This window comes from Setaria viridis, chromosome 6, assembly GCF_005286985.2.
Source record: "Setaria viridis chromosome 6, Setaria_viridis_v4.0, whole genome shotgun sequence".
In the NCBI taxonomy this organism is placed as follows: domain Eukaryota; kingdom Viridiplantae; phylum Streptophyta; class Magnoliopsida; order Poales; family Poaceae; genus Setaria; species Setaria viridis.
The window spans coordinates 34,197,955-34,217,144 of record NC_048268.2 but is presented as its reverse complement, the minus strand read 5'-3'; the positions used below and the strand labels follow the sequence as shown (position 1 = coordinate 34,217,144).

Sequence of the window (19,190 nt, the reverse complement as noted above, 5' to 3'; positions counted from 1 at the left end):
TTTGCGGCGTAGGATGCGCGGTGGGGAGCTCTCCGGCTGAAGGCGGGGCGGCGGTGGCGGAGGAGGGGGGGGGGGGAGGCGGGCGGCAGCATTGTGTCTTTAGAGTTAAAGCTCGTTTGAGCCGGTGAAGTTTTCTTCCCGAACTTTTTGCCATGTGTGTTCGGACAATCTGTGATACCACGCTCTCTGACAGTAGAACGGCTCGTGCTCAATTCAATCGAGTGAGACACGTCCCGGTAATTCCATGCCCACACATAACACCCGCATAATCATTGACCGTCGATTGTTGGCAGGCATGCTTTTGTTTCATCTTCTTGTTTTGAAGCTGCATCTCATATTCCTCTGGTGGTCCGCTGGTGGGGCCTGTGGGCAGAGCTAGGCAGCGCGAGGACGCCGAGGAAGGGGTAAAGCGATGGTGGCGCGGAGCGGAGGTGGCCGACGGCGGCGCTGGAGTGGAGGCACCGGGCGACGGCGAGCGCAGGTGCGTGGGGTGTAGAGCCGAGGAGGCCGGCTTTGAGCGCATGGAGCGGAGGCGCTAGTCGGCGAGGGGTGCGGGGTGGAGGCCGCGGGCGGCCGGCCTAGATCGACAGTGACGAAGTTGATGGCATGTGGCAGGGGAGCTGGCGGAGAGGTCGACGGGTGGCGGCTGACAGGTGTAGGAATGACAATGAAGCTGGCCAGCGGCTGGCGAGGGAGCTAGGCGGCGAGGCCTGAGCGAGGCTGGGCGAGCGTCGGCCAGATATGGGCCTGCGACGAGGAGGAAAGAGAGAGGTGCTGGAAGGAGAGACCGGATAAGGTGGAGGCGTGGAGCTGATAGGTAAAAAAGGATGAAAAAATTCCGTTAAAAAGGAGTGAGAAAAGGAAATAATTGGTTAATCTCCGTATCAAGCCACTAATTATTTATTAATCTTTTTTCTTTTCATAATATAAAATCAATATATTATAAAATGAAGGAAGATGTTAAATTCACGTGTACCCCTTTCATCCATCATAGAAAGACAGGAGAAGTCGTATTGGCAAACGTTTTTCTAAAATAGTTTCAATTCCACCGAACTACAACCGAAGTCATTTCGGTTACAATCGGAATCCTGCCAAACGAGTTTTTAATAACAGCAGAGTAGCCCTAAACCCAGAGTAGCAGGCACAGCCAGATATGCGCGCGTCGGTTTCTTCGTGTTGCCCGCATGCGTGCGGCAACACTTACCGGTGTGGCAGTGTGTTTCGTGCGTGACGGCGTGCCCGCCCGGGCGCCACGGCCGACGACCTTGCTGCTCGGCTCGATCGTGTGTCCTCTGCACATGGAGCAACGACAGACACGGCGAACCGTGACCTCGACAGTTTACACGGGCCTCGTTACGTACGTACGAGCCCTTTGACCGTGTTCCCTGGAGATGGACGCCACCGAGACAACCGGTACTACTATACTGTACTGACCTGCAGGGTCGTGACAGCTCTGTGGTCTGTGGAGCATGGACTTCTGAAGGTTGGGTCGTCTTCACGGAGGAGAGAGACGTGCATAGTGCGTCAGGGAGGATGGATTCAAGGGCAATCTCATGCTGCTAGAGCCCGGCCGGGCGTTGCAGACGCGGTTCCTGGACAGTCGTGTCTCTTGCCATGGGAAGGACTGAAGGTGGTTGCTGGTTGAATCGAAGAAGAAGAGGAGGAGCTTAACTCATCATTGGAGAATTGATCTTTCATCCAGTAGCTTTTATTTCGGATGACTTTGAACTCGGGACTAAAGAACATTTAATCCTGGGTCTAAATTTAATAGACTGACGGAACCTTTTAACCCCGGTTGGTGGTTCCAACCGGGACAAAAGTGGAACTTTTAATCCTGATTGGAGCCACCAGCCGGGATAAAATGAATTTGTCCCGGTTGGTGGCTCCAACCGGAACTAAAAGGACCCTTTTTAGTACCAATTGGAGCCACCAACCGAGATAAAATGATTAGTCCCAGTTGGTAGCTCCAACGGGAGTAAAAGGGTCCTTTTAGTCCTGGTTGGAGCCACAACCGGGATTTATCCACCTCTTCGACTTCCCCCTCTCTCTCCTGTCTAGCAACCCGCGCCCATCATTATCTCCAACGACCTGCGCCCAGCCCTCTAGCTCGCCCCTCTCTCTCTCCTTGTCTCCTAGCGCTCCTCTCCTTCTCCCTCAGCTTCCTTCCTCCCAGCGCTCCTCTCCCTCTGCTCCCTCCCTCCCTTGCCCGCCCACACTGCCCTGCCCTTGCCTGCAGGAAGGAGGAGGCCGGGGAGGGAGGGAGGACGGGTGGGCGGCGTGGCGCAGGCGAGCGCGGCACCACGCAGGCGGGCGAGGGCTGTGCGGGCCTTGCACGGGCTGAGCGGCGCCGCCATGGCGCCGACGGGCATGAGCCCGACGTGGGCGGAGCGGTGCCGATGGGCAGATGTACTCGCCGGCAGGCAGATGTACTCATGGCAGGAGATGTACTCCCGGCGTGGTGCGGCGCCGCCGTGGTGCCAGCGGGAGCGGACCCGGCGCGGAGCAGCGCCGGCAGGCAAGGGCCTGGTGCGGAGCGAGGCGAGCGGGCCCGGAACAGGCGGAGCGGGTTGTTTTTTATTTTTTTCGAACCTTTTGTTATTGATCTGGGACTAAAGAATCCACTTTTGTCTTAAAAATTTAATCCCTGATGGATTTCGAGATCTTTGACTCCTACCAACCTGTGAAGACAGCGAAGCACGTACGGTACGGTCTTCTGGACTCGAGTCGGCAAGATGGTGCCGCGCCTGGATTGAACTAGATCGAGCAGCCGGCCGGCGTCCTCGAAACGTAGAGCCTCGACGGACTCGATGACACATGATGCAATGCAGCTCCGGATCGAGCCGGCGGATGAACGCGCGGCTGTGGCGAGCATGGTCTCGCCGCCGGCGATCGAGGAACACGACGTGGAGTGGACGGCCGGCGGCTCCGTGCTGGCGTGAGTCGGGGTTGTCCAGCCTCAGCTGCCGGAGCCGGACCTCCCGGCGGACGTCAGGACTTAAGGACGGCGCTGCTTTTCGTCGGGGACTTGGCCTGCTGGGCGGGAGCGCGCGAGCCCAGGGTGGACGGTAAATGAAATACCGTGGCAGCCCCTGGGCCTCCCGCATCCGTTGGATCGCAGTTGTGCGGCTGAGGTCGGTGCGTATATTTCCACTCGATTTGTCAGATAACGAGATCCTTTCCGTCTTCCTCCCCCACCTGCCCGCCGTTCCGCTCGACGGCGTCGGTGAGTCGCTGTGCACCGGACGCTGCTAGAGCCGGCGTGGCCGTCGTTACCGGTACGGGCGGTGCAGACGCGCAGTTCCTGGACAGTCGCATCTCTTACCAGGGGGAGGACGACGCTGGTTGTTTATTGGAGAAGAACCGGTACGGTACGGTCGGGCGCCGCGCCCGGCGGCGCCACTCATTGTCGCTCGCCGGTTCTGGATTCGATCGAGCAGGCCAAGATGATGCCGCGCCGCCTGGATTGAACCAGAGCATCGGGCTCCCTCGAAACGCACAGCCTCGACGGAATCAACTACACATACAACTCCGGAATCCGGATCGGGCCGGCGGATGAACGCGGCTGAGCGCGCGAGGTCTGACGGCGGCGGAGGTGACGACGGCTGTGGCGACTTGCGAGCATGGTCTTGCTGCCGGTCGGTGAGGGACACGGCATGGGGCGTGGCCGGCCGGTGTGCCTCCGTACTGCTGACGCGAGGTCGGGTTTGCCTTTGCCCAGCCGCAGCTGCCATACCTCGCGCGCGGCAGACGTCTGGACGGCGGCACGACGCTGGCACGCTGCTTTGTCGTTGAGGACGCCGGCCTGCTGGGCGGCGCGTGCGAACCCAGGGGGGTGGTATTTCAAATACCGGCCGGGTGGACGGTAAATGAAATACCGTCTACCCTCTGGGCCTCTCGCAGCCGTTGGATCGCAGTTGTGCGGCTGAGGTCGACGCTTATATTTTCACTCGATTTGTCAGATATATTTCACGTGACGACTTGCCACAAAAGTCGAGGTTCAAACTCGCTCTAGATTATCTGTAAGTGCAAACAACACCATAAATTGACATTTTCATATGAATTAATCTAGAAAGACTTTGAATCTCAACTTTTGAGATAGAATTACATCTATGAATGTGCCAAGTTTTTAATTTTTTCCGTCAACGTTTTCGATGATTTGCCCATTTCCACCAGATATGCTCCCATGTATCTGATCGTTTCTTCACGAGTGAAGCTATGTTTAAGCAAAGAAGCATAATTAGCATGTCTAAGCAAAGATGAAATGTTCCAGGATGGAAACATCGCTAGTTTCACACGGTAACAGAAAGAGAATTGGCACCCAGCTCCAACTCTCCAGCAAAGGTCGCTGCTGGCAAATTCTGCGAACTCGCAGTTACATCAGAACTGTGAGCCGGTGAAGTGTTCTTACCCGAGAATTGTGATGACGTATAACAGAACTGTGAGCCGGTGAAGTGTTCTTACCGAACTTTTTGCCATGTGTGTTCGGACAATTTGTGATACCATCATACCATGCTTTCTGACGGCAATTCCATGGCTCGTGTCCAATTGAATCGAGCGAGACACGTCTGGTAATTCCATGCATGTGAATACGTACATATACACCGCATAATCATTGACTGTCGATCAGGTATGCTTTTTTTTTGAAATAACGCAGGTACGCTTTGTTTCATATGTGTGTTCTGAAGCTGCATCTCCTATTCCTCTGTGGTCTGATTGGTTCCCTGCACCACCCTGGATACGAGCCCCCCGCATGCGATCTCGAGCTGATTGGTTACCTGGACTAGGTGCTGGGTCTGGCTTGCTGCGTGGAAAAAGAGTCGTGGAGCCTGGCTCCCGGGGTGCATGGACGAGCACATGGGCAGCATGTCAGGGAGAGAAAGCGGCTGGCCGTGCATGCAATCAATTTCTCTTGTTGGCCTGGCTGCATTGAAACGCAAACCAATCAGCCCGCTAGCACACCTCGGGACCCTGGCCAACGGGGGCCTGCATGACCTGTGCGAGCCAGGCTGCGACCGGAAGAAAACCAATCAGACCCCTAATGGTCCGCCGGAAACAACGAAAGCGACCGGTTCAGGTGTCTGCAGAAGAGCCTGGACTGCACCCTCAGCAGTGACCACAGATCAGAAACGCTGAAACGGAGCGCCAAAAGTGTTGTCAGCAGAGTAGCAGACACAGGCACACAGCCATACATGCGCGTTGCGATTTCTTCGTGTTTTTTTGGGTACCCAATGCATGCTAATGTCAGGGACTGGCTGCAGCTGAGAGAACCAAATGAAGCTGTGAAACGCGTGTTTTGGTGCGAACAGAGGAGGTCGAGAGCCGCGCGGCGAACGGGCAATGGTCACCGCGCGGCGCCAGCGCCGCCGGGCCGTTGGTTGCGGCGGGCGACGACGATGGCCGCTGCGCGTGCGCGACGGGGTGCCCGGACGCCACGGCACGGCCGACATGGGCCACGTACGCACGAGCCCTTTGACCGTGTTCCCTGGAGATGGACGTCACCGAGTCACCGAGACAACTGGTACTGTACTGACTGTAAGGCCGTGACTCGTGAGTCGTGACAGCTTTGCGAAGCATAGACTTCTGAAGGTTGGGTCGTCACGGAGGAGAGAGACGTGCAGATCTAGTGCGTCCGGGCGGATAGATTCGGCGTGCACCGGACGCTGCTAGAGCCCGGCCGGGCGTTGCAGACGCGGTTCCTGGACGGTCGCGTCTCTTGCCAGGGGAAGAAGAAGAAGAGCTTAACTGTAGGTGAAGACAGCGAAGCACGCACCGTACGGTCTTCTGGACTCAAGCGGGCAAGATGATGCCGCGCCTGGATTGAAGTAGATCGAGCAGCCAGCGTCCTCGAAATGCAGAGCCTCGACGGACTCGATGACACATGCAATGCAGCTCCGGATCGAGCCGGCGGATGAACGCGGCTGTGGCGACCATGCATAGTCTCGCCGCCGGCGATCGAGGAACACGACGTTGAGTGGACGGCCGGCGGCTCCGTGCTGGCGCGAGGTCGGGGTTGTCCAGCCGCAGCTGCCGGAGCCGGACCTCCCGACGGACATCTGGACTCAGGACGGTGCTGCTTTTCGTCGGGGACTTGGCCTGCTGGGCGGGAGCGCGCGAGCCCAGGGTGGACCGTAAATGAAATACCGTCCACCCCTGGGCCTCCCACGGCCGTCGGATCGCATTTAAGCGGCTGAGGTCGGCGCGTATATTTCCACTCGATTTGTCAGATGGCGAGATCCTTTCCGTCTTCCTTCCCCACCCGCCGCCGTTCTGCTCGACGGCGTCGGTGAGTCGGTGTTCACCGGACGCGGCTAGAGCCGGCGTGGCCGTCGTTATCGGTACGGTCGGCGCAGACGCGCAATTCCTGTACAGTGGCGTCTCTTTGCCAGGGGGAGGAGGACGCATGTTGTTTATTGGAGAAGAACCGAAGTAGATCGAGTTGCGATGACTACATGAGTGCAGCCGTGCAGGCATGATGCCACGGCAGCACGTACGGTACGGTCGGGCGCCGCGCCCGGCGGCGCCACTCATTGTCGCTCGTCGGTTCTTGATTCGAGCAGCCAAGATGATGCCGCGCCGCCTGGATGGAACTAGAGCATCCGGCTCCCTCGAAACGCACAGCCTCGACGGATCGACTACGCATACAGCTCCGGATCGGGCCGGCGGATGAACGTGGCTGAGCGCGCGAGGTCTGACGACGGCGGAGACGACGGTTGCTGTGGCGACTGGCGAGCATGGTCTTGCTGCCGGTCGGGGAGGGACACGGCGGGTGTTGGGCGTGGCCGGTGTTCCTCCGTACTGCTGACGCGAGGTCGGGTTTGCCAGCCGCAGCTGCCTGACCTCGCACGCAGCGGACGTCTGGACGGCGGCACGGCGCTGCTTTGTCGTTGAGGACGCCGGCCTGCTGGGCGGCGCGCGCGGAGCCCAGGGTGGACGAGAATCTGGGCCTCCCTCGGCCGTTGGATCGCAGTTGTGCGGCTGAGGTCGACGCTTATATTTCCACTCGATTTATCAGATAGAGAGATGCCGAGATCTTTCCGTCTTCCTCCCCCACCCGCCCGCCGTTCCGCTCGACGGCGTCGCCGGTGAGTCGCGGTGCGGCACAGCCCAATGAAAGAAGGCATCTCCTCAAGAGCCAAGAACCCAAGATCGATGGAGCCGTCCAAGCTCGTCCGCAAGCGCACGGGCCACGAGCCGCGCGCTTCATCTCTGCATCCCGGGAGCTCAACAGCCGTGCGTGCTTGCGATCCGTCCCCGGCCGAAGTGGCGCCGATCGAAATGCCTAATCTCCATGCATGATCAGATCACCATGATTCTCGGCCGTCGAACCCGTCCATCAGGGCCAGCGCGCGAGGCGACTCGTCGTCGGCGCGGGTCCTAGCAAATAAGCTCGTGCCGTCCGTCGTGAGTAGCGACCGTGTCCACCTCGTGGAGGAAGATGGTGGCTGCTGGTGCAGCCGCCCAGGAAAGCTAAGGGCTGATCCGGCGCGACAGCACAAACGAACCATGGTGAGCATGGTCTCGCAGGTGGCGGCGTGCACCAAGGAGCACAACGCAGGGCGGGGCACCGGCGGCGGCCCCACGCCGACATGAGCGCACGGTTCGGGACTTCGGGTGGTTCAGAGGCGACTGGACAGTGCACAATATCTGTTCTGAAAACAAACGAACAATTTGTTGACACCGGATTTGGCCGATAAAATCCAGATAATCCAGAGTACGAGAGTCAGCTAATGGTATACATTTACAGCAATCATACGCAACGATGCATGCATACAGACGGTGATCGGCAAGTTCGTGACTGCAGACATCTTTCGGCGGTGGTTCAAACAGTGGCTTGTCGGCCGACTGCCTGCTCGTTCCAGATAGTTCCAAACCCCCGTTTTGGTTTTGATCCGATGTGCAGAAGCTGTCAGGTAAATCATGGTCAAGAATAATATAGAGATGGAAGAAGATCATTTGCCCGCATACATGAAGCTACGTGAGCAAAGAGACTTGGTACTCGTGCAAGACATGGAGTCCAGGAGCTCTAACGCAGAGATCGGCTTCATCGGATTGGTCAAGCAAAGGTAATTAGAACAAAGAAAGGGGCAAGGATGGCGTCAAGAAGGAAAGGGCAGTACGTGCGGTCAGGGAAATCTATATGGATTATGAAAGGAAAGAATGACGAAGATTAGCACCATGGCTGGGATATTTTATTATTTCCATCGGAGTAGATCAACAGATCCTGTATATGATACGCATGGCTAGTAGGCTAGATATAGAACATTAATTAAGGTAGTCAAGGCATATTCGGTTTAGGCTTAGGGTTTTGTTTCTGTACGTGAAGTCTGCGCTGCGGCCAATTGTCATAATAACTGATCAATCAATACAACCTTTAGGCGCCACGTCACAAAACTCTAGGAGTAGAAGTACTCTAGGAGTAGAAGTAGAGTAGTTTCGATAAATTTCTTCCTACGCGCACGACTGCATTGGTTTCGATCATAGGCGAGAGCTTGTAAGTTCCGTTACCCGGTCATTATGACCTCTATCAGAATTTTCTAAGTTAAGTCTTATATTCTGATTCGGTTGTGTGGCTAGTTATCAAGGTATCTTAGATTGCAAGTAGAAGTTCATAGACTTTGACCAATATTCTGCTTATCTTCGATGGTTGCTCACAGTTATCGAGTTTGCTTAATCTATCTAGGTTGTCTTTATCAACTCCTTGGTTGTTCTTAAGCGCTCACAGTTATCGAACGACTTAGATTTGGTTAGGTTGTCTTCATCAGCTCCCTTGCCTTGTTTAAACTTTCACGGTTATTTAATCGTATTGGCTGGTAGACCTTGCATGCTTTTATCGCTTTATATATGCTAGGTCTAATAGATCTTTACCCTACCCCTCGTATTGCTAACCGTCAAGCCTTTGATGTCAGCACGCTATTGTTGAGAGCCGATGCTTCGGTCGGGTCTTATCCGTTTCTCATGGTAGCATGATGATGTCATTGAGCCAATAGGGACGTACGAGGCCTTGTTGCCGCGAACTTGATTAAGTTAATGGGCCGAAATTAATGCCCTCTCACCGTGTTATCTTGTCTAAGTTCAATTACACGGTCATGACATTGATTAGATTTTATTAGCTTAATTAGCTTATAAGCAGTAGGCAAGAGATCCTTGTTTGCTATGCTCTAATCTATTAGGTTAATAGATTGATGCCAATGCTATCTCATTCGTGTTAACTTGTCTAAGTTCAATTACACTTATTAATATTTTATTTATTTACACCGCATGATTACATTGAATATCCGCCTGCTGTGGTGTTTATTCCAAGAACGCCTACCCATGAGTTCGAAAGGCTTCGCCGCAGATTGGCTCAAGAATTTAATGTTTACCTTATCAATTTTTAGGTCAAATTGACTAGCACGTCTTGCACCACTCGCGATCCAATTTGGAGCCTGCACTAGAGTTAAGCATATCTCTTAGGTCCTTCGTGTTGTTCAACGCAGAAGCCTGAGGTCCAGATATAAGCAATTGAAAAAAGTGAAAATTCAACAGGAGAAAACACTTTGGCGTTTTAAAAAATTTGGAACTTGGCACATCTCATGTGACGATTTGCCACGAAAGTCGAGGTTTAATAAACTCGCTCTAGATTAATTATCTAGTGCAATACGCCATAAAATCGACATTTTCATATGAATTAATCTAGAAGAAAGAATTTGAATCTCAACTTTGTAGATAGAATTACATCTATGAACGTGCTAAGGTTTACGTCATCGCATTCAATGATTTGCCCGTTTCCACCAGATATGCTTCATATATCTAATCGTTTCTTCACGAGTGAAGCTAAGAATGCCTAAGCAAAGATGAAACGTTCTAGGAATGTACCATGTAGGATGGAAACATCGCTAGGATCACACGGTATCGGAAAGAGAATTAGCACCCAGCTCCAACTCTCCAGCAAAGGTGTCGCTGCTGGCAAATTCTGCGAACTCGTTACATTGCCTTCATATTTACACATGCAGTATACTGTCACGTTCAGTATATACAACTACTAACATCTATGCAGTCAAAAGATGGTGTTTCGGTTGGGGCACTGCAAACCCATAGAATAGGACAGGCGAAGCAAATTTCAAGCCGCTTTAAAAGCGAACATTGATTGCGCCTCTTCATCTTCTGCTACCATCCAATCCAGCTTTGGACCCTAAAGCAAAAGAAGAATGCGTCAAACAAATGAATGCACAGAATTGAGTTCACAGGATCTACTGACTGACACGATCTCTGCACTAGAATCAAATATTAAACAGAACCGCACGCATTAGGGATGATATGGTTCAATATGCTAGATAAGTAGAGGACCAAAGGATGACAGTCAAAAGGCCATATATAACAGAACGACGCGCATTAGGGATGACATGGTTCACTATGCTAGATAAGTAGAGGGACTAACGAATAAACAGTCAAAAGGCAATGTATAAATTGCAAACCTTTCCCTGACGAATTATGGTAGGGTTTGTTCCCGTCATATCTACCACAGTAGAAGGATCAGCAATTCTAGGACCACCATCAACAATGAAATCAAGGCCCTGAAAATTTGAAACATTGAAGCATATAATGCTTGCTAAGGCATCTTTCAGACCTCCTCTTGTCCAAGCACGATTAGGGATACAGTGGCATCAAAATGTTCGACAATGGTTTAACTAGCCGCTTGCAGTGATCTGTTACTGTTTTATGAATGTATAAAAATAAAAACTACATTAATATGCATTTGTTTGTAACTGCAGCTACTGGAAAACAATTTTTTTTCTACAATACATCCATAAACTAAGTGGCTGGTACTCTCCACTTCTCCAGGCAAGCAATTGTTTATAAATATAATGAACAATATGGCAACTGATAGAAAGAGGTGTCAGATCAAAAACTTTTTCAGTAACAATCCCTAAACGAACACCACATCTTTTTTCAGTAATAATCCCTAAACGAACACCATGTCTTGTACTCCATAGAAGGGAATTGTAGATAACGGTAAAGATACAGGCTAACATGCTCTAAGAGAAGTGGAACTAGAACTATGATGGTGGTACCAAAAAGTAAGAATACAGAGTTTCAGGTACAATGTTAACATTTAAGAAGATACCAGTGGCTCATAAAGATCAGCAATGATTACTGGATCAAGTATCCATTCATCCTCCGATAGATATTTGACACTGTAAATAAAGGAAACGAAGAATAATTATAGAACTCAACAACGACAAACTGACAACATGGTACTTATTATTTATAATAACCAATTCCTCAAAAATGCTAAGGAAATATGTGATTTATTACAAATACTAACAAAATCAATGGTGAAGAGTACTCGAATTTTTTCTATAATTTCAAGTAAAATACTTTCTTCTTTTCTTAATGGAGCTACACCACAATACAGAGAGACAGAGAGCCATGTGGCATACATAATGAAGTATTGAGAAATGAGAATGCTCATACGTGCAAGCACAGCATCAGGTACTTTGTCCTAACGGTTTGATCAAATCCACATCCAGCAATACGGCAGACATACTACCGTGTGGCATTTTCAGTAAGCAAAAGTAAGAGAAGACTTGGGTTATACTACAGACCTTGTGCAGATCAAAGGTTCATCCAGATTTTGCAATATTGCCTGGCAGATGGGATCATCTGGAATTCGGACACCAACCTGTCTCCTTTTGGCATACCTCGTGGAAGAACCATGCTTAATCAACTGTTTGGGAAATTGCTTGGTTGCAGGTAAAATGAAGGTGTACTGCAGATGATTAAAATAACCAAGTTACTTGTGAAGTAATCAAGTACAAACTACAGTACAAGGTGAATAAGAAGATATCCTTACAGGCCCAGGTATTACACGCTTGACAGCACGGAAAATGTTAGCTTGCCCTTGGTTGGTACCTCGAGGAAATCCTGTGGTGTAGGTATCGATATCACGTAATGAGCGGCACAGGATGCTGAGAGGCTGCATAACTCAGAATTAGTATAAGAACATGGTGCATATGCAGATGGGAAACTACACTCTACAAGTAATATCTTGTCACGGAAAAATCTTGACTCAAATTGACTTTATAGCTCTGTTATTCATGCCTTTGAGTCTCCAATGCCTTTCACTCTGCATTGAGAACAAGCATATAATACCAGTTAGAGCTGAAATGATTAACTTCATGTCTAAAAGAGTGAGAAAATATTGGATTTGATCACTCATCTTACCAAAATGACCAAAGAAATGAATTTACCTGCGAAGGCGCTCAATAGATTCATTGTTACTCAGATCACAGACGATGGAGTAGCTGTCAAAAGTATCACTACATGTTATTTTTGTCCAGCAGAGCATAGATCAAATAGAAAATAGAAAATGCACATATGTAACTTATCAATCTCCCCCGTGCTATGCTTTCGCAGACTCAAATTCAGTGGAACCAAAGCTACCCCAAAACAAAGTACATGTAGCAAAAACATATGCATATAAATTATTTGCAACTTCCCAAATTGTTGATGTTGCTACTGTTACAAACATTTAGCCATTTAGGTAGGGATCTGATTTTTTTGGTCATTCGAAACTAAAAGAAGGCCAACTGGCCAAGTGAAGCAGAACAACATACACGGTGTCAGTAGGGATCACCCCAACGGCGCCTCGATTGATAAGGTCGATAATCGGGTCCAGCTTCCAGAAATCCTCACCGGAAGGCTCCACCTCCACCCGCAACATCCCGGCATCCCCTCTCTTCGTAAGCGCAAAACCCAGTCACCAGAGAGATGTTCTTAGCAGTCCGCACCAGAAGTCCAGAACGCCCGCGGAAAGCGAGTATGATTGCGGAAGAAGAATAAGAGGGAGGCGCTGGAGGCAGAAAGTACCGTGAACTGGCGCTCGGCGGCGTACTTGAGCTGCTTGGGGTTGCGCTTGTGGAGAGCCACCACGGTGGAGGAGACGCGGAGGCGACCGGGCGGAGAGGCCCGCGATAAGGGGAGCCGGAGCGGGGAGGGACAAACGGCGCGGCGGAAGGAGAGCTGCGAGAAGGAGGCCGCGGTGGCGGGGTCGGCGGCGGCCATGGAAGCCGTTGGGGTTCGAGCTCTGAAGCTCTCGGTGCTCGGAGGAATGTGCCCGCAGGAAGATGGATGATTCCTTTCCTCTCGTCGAGAAGAGATCAATCCAGAGCCAGGCAGACCTGATTAAAAATAGGCCCGGCCCAAAGACAAACCCGGCCTGGCGGACCCAATCTTTTATTCTGAACGGGGTTGAGATACTTTCAAGAAGTTGGGCCCAACATTCTACCATAGGAGATTACGGCTCAACAGAAGTACTCTCGCGAGGTTCAAGGGTTTCCCGTTGCCCCTCTCCCTCTCCCTTCTACCGCCGCCACAATCCGCCCCACCGCCGGCGACGGGACACGGCAAGGCGGGCCTCCTTTCACCGTCGTCTCTCCCCGCGCCGGCAGGCCATGCAGCTCACCTCCTCCCCGCCCTCGAGCTATATCCCGATGGCCCACGTGAAGTCCGACGCTGAGGAGCACGTGAAGTCCGACGCTGTGGAGCACGTGAAGTCCGACGCTGAGGAGTGGTCCGACTCCGACCTGGACGATGCTTCGGACTCCGAGGTGGGCGATGCACTCGATTGGCTTGACGCGGTCGAGGGCCCCGACGGCTCCGCCCGTCCCGCCGGCGCCTTCTCGGCCTCCGGATGCGGGGCCGTGGCGCGCAGGCCTAACGCTCACGGCGGCGTGCTCTCCCGCCCATTCCAGCCGCTCTCCAACCGCACCCAGAAGCTGGCCTCGCACATTCGTGCTGCCCCCCTGGAGGTATGCAGCTTGAACTCGCTTCAGAGTAGTGCATAATATCTGAGAGAGCATGTTTATCTGAGAGAGCTAGAGGCTGGGTCCACTGAAATATGGTGGTCATCCTGGCCTGACTTGATAACCTATCAGTTCCAAGTTTAGATTCTATATATGTATCAGTTTGGAGCATGTCTAAAATTATGGTTATGGTAAACATAAATAGAGCACTTGATGTTATGGGAGGTATGCGTGAATGCAGCATATCTGCATTGGAGTACTGATTTAGTTTGTGGTGAATGAATCTTGTGACGTGTTTGGAATGATTCAGGAGTGGGAGGGTAGGATGAACGTGGGAATGTCAAATTCAGTCACCACTGCAATCAGGGATAGCATAAGGGGCACAGCAATTGGGAAGATAAGGAACACTGAGAAGGCTGATCGTGCTACAGTGGAGCAGGTTTGTGGATGTTTCTCATTTGGGTAATGTTTGTTTTGTCCTGTACCTTGTGGAATTGAAGTTGTTCTTCTTGCACTCGCATAATCCTGTTGTACTATTCTATCACTCAATCTAGCTTTGCTAGAAATAAAAATTTATCATATAATGTTTCCCTTGGATGTACGCTGTACAGGATAAGAATTTGTATCAGCTCATCTGAGTACTACCTTGCATGGCAACATTTCCAAAACCCATTCCATTTATGATTATGTATTTGATCCAAATGGCACTAAGAGTCAAAAGAATTGTGTAGCAGGTGAGGTTTGGCTAAATTTTATAGTTGCAGTAATCTTAACTGTCGTATAATTTTTTATCAGATCTAACTTCTTTTTTTAACTATTTGTTGCCTGCTGTACAAGTACAATCGCGATGCAGAAGTTTATTCTCTTATAGAAATATTAAGTGTGCCCTTCTTGATGCTTAGTGCATTAAGAGTATGAGTTGGTTATATCTAATGAAGGCTATTGTACTGGAATGATTTTCTGAACACTGATTTTTTTTTGTCCAGGCTATTGACCCAAGAACACGCATGGTTTTATTCAAGATGTTAAACCGTGGTGTTTTTGATAATATAAACGGCTGCATTTCTACAGGGAAAGAGGTAATTTAAGATACAGTACATGCTATTGTAACGGCTTCTTCTATTTGCTTACCTAGAAACATTACAAGAATATTAAATGAGATGTGTTCGATAGAAGTAGAATTCACTTTGACCAGCCATTAACAGATCTTTGTTTTCCTGGATCCTGATTCAGTATTATTATTAAATATTAACATAAACATCATTAACCTTATCAATGTGCAGGCAAATGTCTATCATGCAACAAAGACAGATGGCCAGGAGCTAGCAATTAAAGTCTACAAAACCTCTGTCCTTGTTTTTAAGTAAGATCAAATTTCAATGGTTATCTGTTCCAACTTTGGATACTTGTTGAAACTTTCTGCAGAAATGCTGATTATGTAGTTATGCTCTTTATTGTTTAAGTACTTGCATGCTTCTTTTTTTTTTCTGAAAAAGTATGCATGTGAAGAAACTGTATTGTTTGATTTGCAGGGATCGAGACCGATATGTTCAAGGAGATTATCGTTTTAGATACGGTTACTGCAAGCACAATCCTCGGAAAATGGTTAAGACCTGGGCTGAAAAGGAAATGAGGAATCTTATGCGGTGGGATGTGTTTTTGATGGCATGTCTTATTCATATACTACTCTTAACAACTTGGCAAGCTGTAGCTGCTGTCTTGAATCTATTGTTCAGTCTGTTAATCTTTTGTATTCCTTATATTTCTTTCTTCTGTAAAACTTTGCCAAAAAAGCTTCTTTTTCTTCTTTTTTTTGCCGAAGAATGAACTTACTTTCAAGGTTCAACACCCTCGCTAGTCAGGCGAATAGGTAATGCATTAGTTCTGATATTTGAATCCATCCTTATCTTTGTTACCCTTGTTTCAGAGTGCGAGCAGCTGATATCCGATGCCCAAAACCGTTGCTCCTGAGGCTTCATGTACTGGTGATGGAATTCATAGGTAAATTTGTGTTAGTGTTTGACTTCTAGGAACCTGTCAACTTTCTCTTTAACAATGGTACATTTTTACTTAATAACCCTTTAGGTTGCGGCATGCAACCAGTTTGCTGTGCAAGAGTACTTTCAATTGGATTCTTGGAACATGTTATGATAAGTTGACTTGGTTATCTATCAGGGAAAGGAGGTTGGGCTGCTCCTCGTCTCAAGGATGCTGCTTTGTCAGATGACAAGTTGCGAGAAAGTTACTTTGAGGTACTTGTCATGCGAGAAAACATTGTATCGATGCGTATGCCATGCAAGTATGACCAAAGATGGTTTATAGGGAGTTTATGTCTGCAAATTTGAACTAAATGCTAGTTGAAATAATTCTCCCTCGAAAGAGTAACAATAGGTTTAGTAAAAATAATTCTCTCTCAAAGGAGTAACAATAGGAAACCTAAGGACAGATCCGGATCATTACCAATTGTAGTATTGATCATCTTAGGAAATTGATCATAATATTAGTCTAGAACTTGTTATTTGGGAATGAAGGGACAAGAATTCTCTCTTAACTCCCCATCTTAACTCTCATCACAAGCCAAACAAGGGTTTGGTCCAACTCCCACGTGAATTCCCTCTTATCAACTCCCACGTGAATTCCCTCCTTTCAACTCCCACCTCTAATTCCCATGGCCTTTCCATTGCTTGCCAAATGCATCAATACTGTTAAATATTTTGCAGCTATTGTCTTACACTAGATTGGGGTGAAGAGAATCTTGAGTCAAGAAATAGAAGTTCCCATTGCTAGATTTCAGTGTACATGTATCATTTTTAGTTTCCCCATATTACTTAGTAGCACATTGTTTTCAGATAATTACAATAATGCGGACTCTTTACCAAAAGTGCAAACTGGTCCATGGTGATTTGAGTGAATACAACGTTCTTTATTTTGAGGTAATTAAACTCCTATAGTCCTATTTGATGTTTTTTTTCTAACCATCTTTCATTTTTAAATGTCAACCGGTTCTTATCCCCATACTCCATCCTGATTTGCCTATCGTGCAGGGCCACTTGTATATTATTGATGTTTCACAATCCGTTGATCTTGATCATCCTTCAGCATTGGACTTTTTGAAGGAAGATTGCTTGCACGTTTCTGTAAGTGGAAGTTAAAATGATCACCACATATACACTCATACATTGATGCGATTGAATGATTGATATGTTCAAAATTGTCTGCAGGATTTTTTTAAAAAGCGAGGTGTTCCTGTCATGCCAGTAATAGATTTATTTAATTTTGTTGTTGATCAAAACATTGCTGATGAAGATGTTGATGCTTACCTGGAGAAGGTATCTTGCATGTTTGAGTACAAGACATTACCTTTCAATCCTTCATTGTTACCATTACCTTTTGAATGTTCCTATAAGGATTCTTGCTGCATGATTGACGGACATCTGATTGTTTAACAATATTGTGTTTTAATCACAGGTTCAGCAAAAGATTGTGGAAAATGGAGGTGCAGTTCCAAATGATGATGAAATTACTCCCACAGTCATGGTTCAGGTAAGATTAATTTGTCATCTCCACAGCTGTTCCATGAATTTGGTTTCAATTATTAACATCTTAAGTGGAAGATCCTGCTGATAGAGCATGATTGCACTTGCTATGTTGTGGCACATGGTGTGATACTGTGATATCTCTCAGATGTCACAAACTAGTTTGCAACTGTCTTATTTTGTTCCTTGTGATATTTCTACTATCATGTGTACAACTAATGTACTTGATTTCATAGACATTGGATTACATGAAGCAATGCGAGGCAGATATTGTCAACATGTCAATGATGCAACGTTCATCCTCTGGCTACGAGCCACCGGCAGATAAGCTTTATGATCAGCCACTGTTAGGGTTTGTGCGGACTAAAAATGTGCACACTGAAAAGCAGCAAGATCGATTACCTCAAAACACAGCAGAAGTGCACTTGGATCTGCAGAACAAATGCGCATTGGAGCTTCAAAACAGGTGCTCATTGGAGAACCTAGCGGAAGGTGAAGAAGACGATAGTGAATCTTGCTCCAGTTCAGATGAAGACGACTCATGGCACGAGGCTGATCCGAAGTTGGGACCCGAGGAAAGAAAAGCTGCTCGGAAGGCAAACAAGAAGAAAGTGAAGGAAGAGAAGAGGGAAGCTCGCAAGACAAAGAAACCGAAGGCTGAGAAAAAGAAGAGGAAGAAAATGGCGAAAGCAAAGTGCAAGCGGTAGTAAACCTCTGTGGGTAGTAAACCTCCAGCAATAGTTAATTACTAATAGCTACAATCCTTGTCCGTGTCATCTATAGCTATCTTAATATGCAGTCCTTCAAATGGACTAGCTATTGCATTATCTACAATTTTGTTGTGGACCCACTTGTAATAGAGTACTAAAAGTTTCATGCATCTTGTAATACCGTATAGACTAGCTACTTTTTTTTCGGTCCATGTAACTCATGTCTACATAGACAATTCTGACATGGACATGTTGCTAGCTGAGGTGGCCTTGGAGGTGCCCTCAGGTACATATCTTCCCGTTGTTGCAAACTTTTTTGATTAGTTTCTAATGTATCACTAAAAAACTACTGCTATGTAACGTCCTCGATTTGAAGCTCTACCTGTATCACGAACGAAACTGCCTATCATTCAGTGAAGAGTGTACTCCTACTTGTCAAAATCTGACGGAGTGGAAAATGGTGCTTCCTGGTTTGTGCCACTCGGTTCTTCAGCTTGATGCAATTTGCCAGTCCGTTCCAAATGTTCTGAAGTTTTTTGACCGATTCTAAAGCGGACGGTGAGACATTCCGGATGAAAACATCTTAACAAAGTCTTGAATAGCACATATAATGTATGAACGAAACTTCGTTCAAAAAAATGTATGAAACGTTATGAAATTTTCAAATTCCCAATCTTTTTAATTGAAAACCCATAACAGACGGTCAGACGCTCCCCGTTTGCCAAATTTTCCGGCGCGGCTCGCACCCCTTCGCTCCCGATCGCAGCCGGTACGCGCCACCCCTCGCCCCCTCCGCAGGAACGAGTGCACGACCGCACCCCTCCGCTCCCGACACCTGCCGTGCAGGGATCGCGCCCCCTCAGCAGTCAGCATTCGCCGGCCGTGCCGCTCCCTGCGTCGCCGACCGATCCCCGAACCCGAAGAGCGTTCCATGGACTCGCCCCCGAATCAGTGAGAGATTAGCCAGCGTTGCGATCGCGCCGCGACGCCTTGGTGGTTCGTATTGTCTCTTACTCGCCCCCCTCCGATTCGGTTCTCCCTTCGAGTTCGCGCGATCCAGGTTTCTCCGTTGTTCGGAGTTTAGGACCTTGATGATTGGTTCATGGGATCGACTATTCCGTGGATTTTTTCTATAGAGGTTTCTCACGAGAATAAAGGGC

At 48.8% G+C, this 19,190-nt stretch overlaps 2 protein-coding genes across 2 annotated transcripts; one reads left to right on the top strand and one right to left on the bottom strand.

Moving 5' to 3' along the window:
• Positions 1-9,894: 9,894 nt before the first annotated feature.
• Positions 9,895-13,131, bottom strand: LOC117860481 (uncharacterized). Its single transcript, XM_034743784.2, has 9 exons — positions 12,850-13,131; positions 12,597-12,718; positions 12,231-12,284; positions 12,082-12,106; positions 11,834-11,956; positions 11,586-11,749; positions 11,105-11,174; positions 10,455-10,553; positions 9,895-10,171 (listed from the first exon to the last, which is right to left on the bottom strand). Exons 1-9 carry the CDS (start codon positions 13,042-13,044, stop codon positions 10,100-10,102), a joined length of 924 nt encoding a protein of 307 aa, XP_034599675.1. The 5' UTR covers positions 13,045-13,131; the 3' UTR covers positions 9,895-10,099.
• A 144-nt stretch (positions 13,132-13,275) lies between these two features.
• Positions 13,276-18,321, top strand: LOC117860478 (uncharacterized). The gene is made up of 12 exons (XM_034743779.2): positions 13,276-13,790; positions 14,095-14,223; positions 14,771-14,863; positions 15,068-15,147; positions 15,317-15,430; positions 15,712-15,785; positions 15,960-16,036; positions 16,634-16,717; positions 16,829-16,921; positions 17,006-17,113; positions 17,253-17,327; positions 17,557-18,321. The coding sequence occupies exons 1-12, from the start codon at positions 13,434-13,436 to the stop codon at positions 18,025-18,027; spliced, it is 1,755 nt and encodes a 584-aa protein (XP_034599670.1). The 5' UTR covers positions 13,276-13,433; the 3' UTR covers positions 18,028-18,321.
• The last annotated feature ends 869 nt before the right edge of the window (positions 18,322-19,190 follow it).

What these genes read in the sequence shown, in the direction of transcription:
- LOC117860481 (XM_034743784.2), bottom strand. Translation starts at nt 13,044, where the DNA reads ATGGCCGCCGCCGACCCCGCCACCGCGGCCTCCTTCTCGCAGCTCTCC. An exon ending in CTGATCTTTATGAGCCACTG is followed by an intron (nt 10,554 to 11,104) that starts GTATCTTCTTAA and finishes TCAAATTTTCAG; the next exon opens with GGCCTTGATTTCATTGTTGA. An exon ending in CCATAATTCGTCAGGGAAAG is followed by an intron (nt 10,172 to 10,454) that starts GTTTGCAATTTA and finishes CTTTTGCTTTAG; the next exon opens with GGTCCAAAGCTGGATTGGAT.
- LOC117860478 (XM_034743779.2), top strand. Translation starts at nt 13,434, where the DNA reads ATGCAGCTCACCTCCTCCCCGCCCTCGAGCTATATCCCGATGGCCCAC. An exon ending in GCATTTCTACAGGGAAAGAG is followed by an intron (nt 14,864 to 15,067) that starts GTAATTTAAGAT and finishes ATCAATGTGCAG; the next exon opens with GCAAATGTCTATCATGCAAC. An exon ending in TGCGAGAAAGTTACTTTGAG is followed by an intron (nt 16,037 to 16,633) that starts GTACTTGTCATG and finishes CATTGTTTTCAG; the next exon opens with ATAATTACAATAATGCGGAC.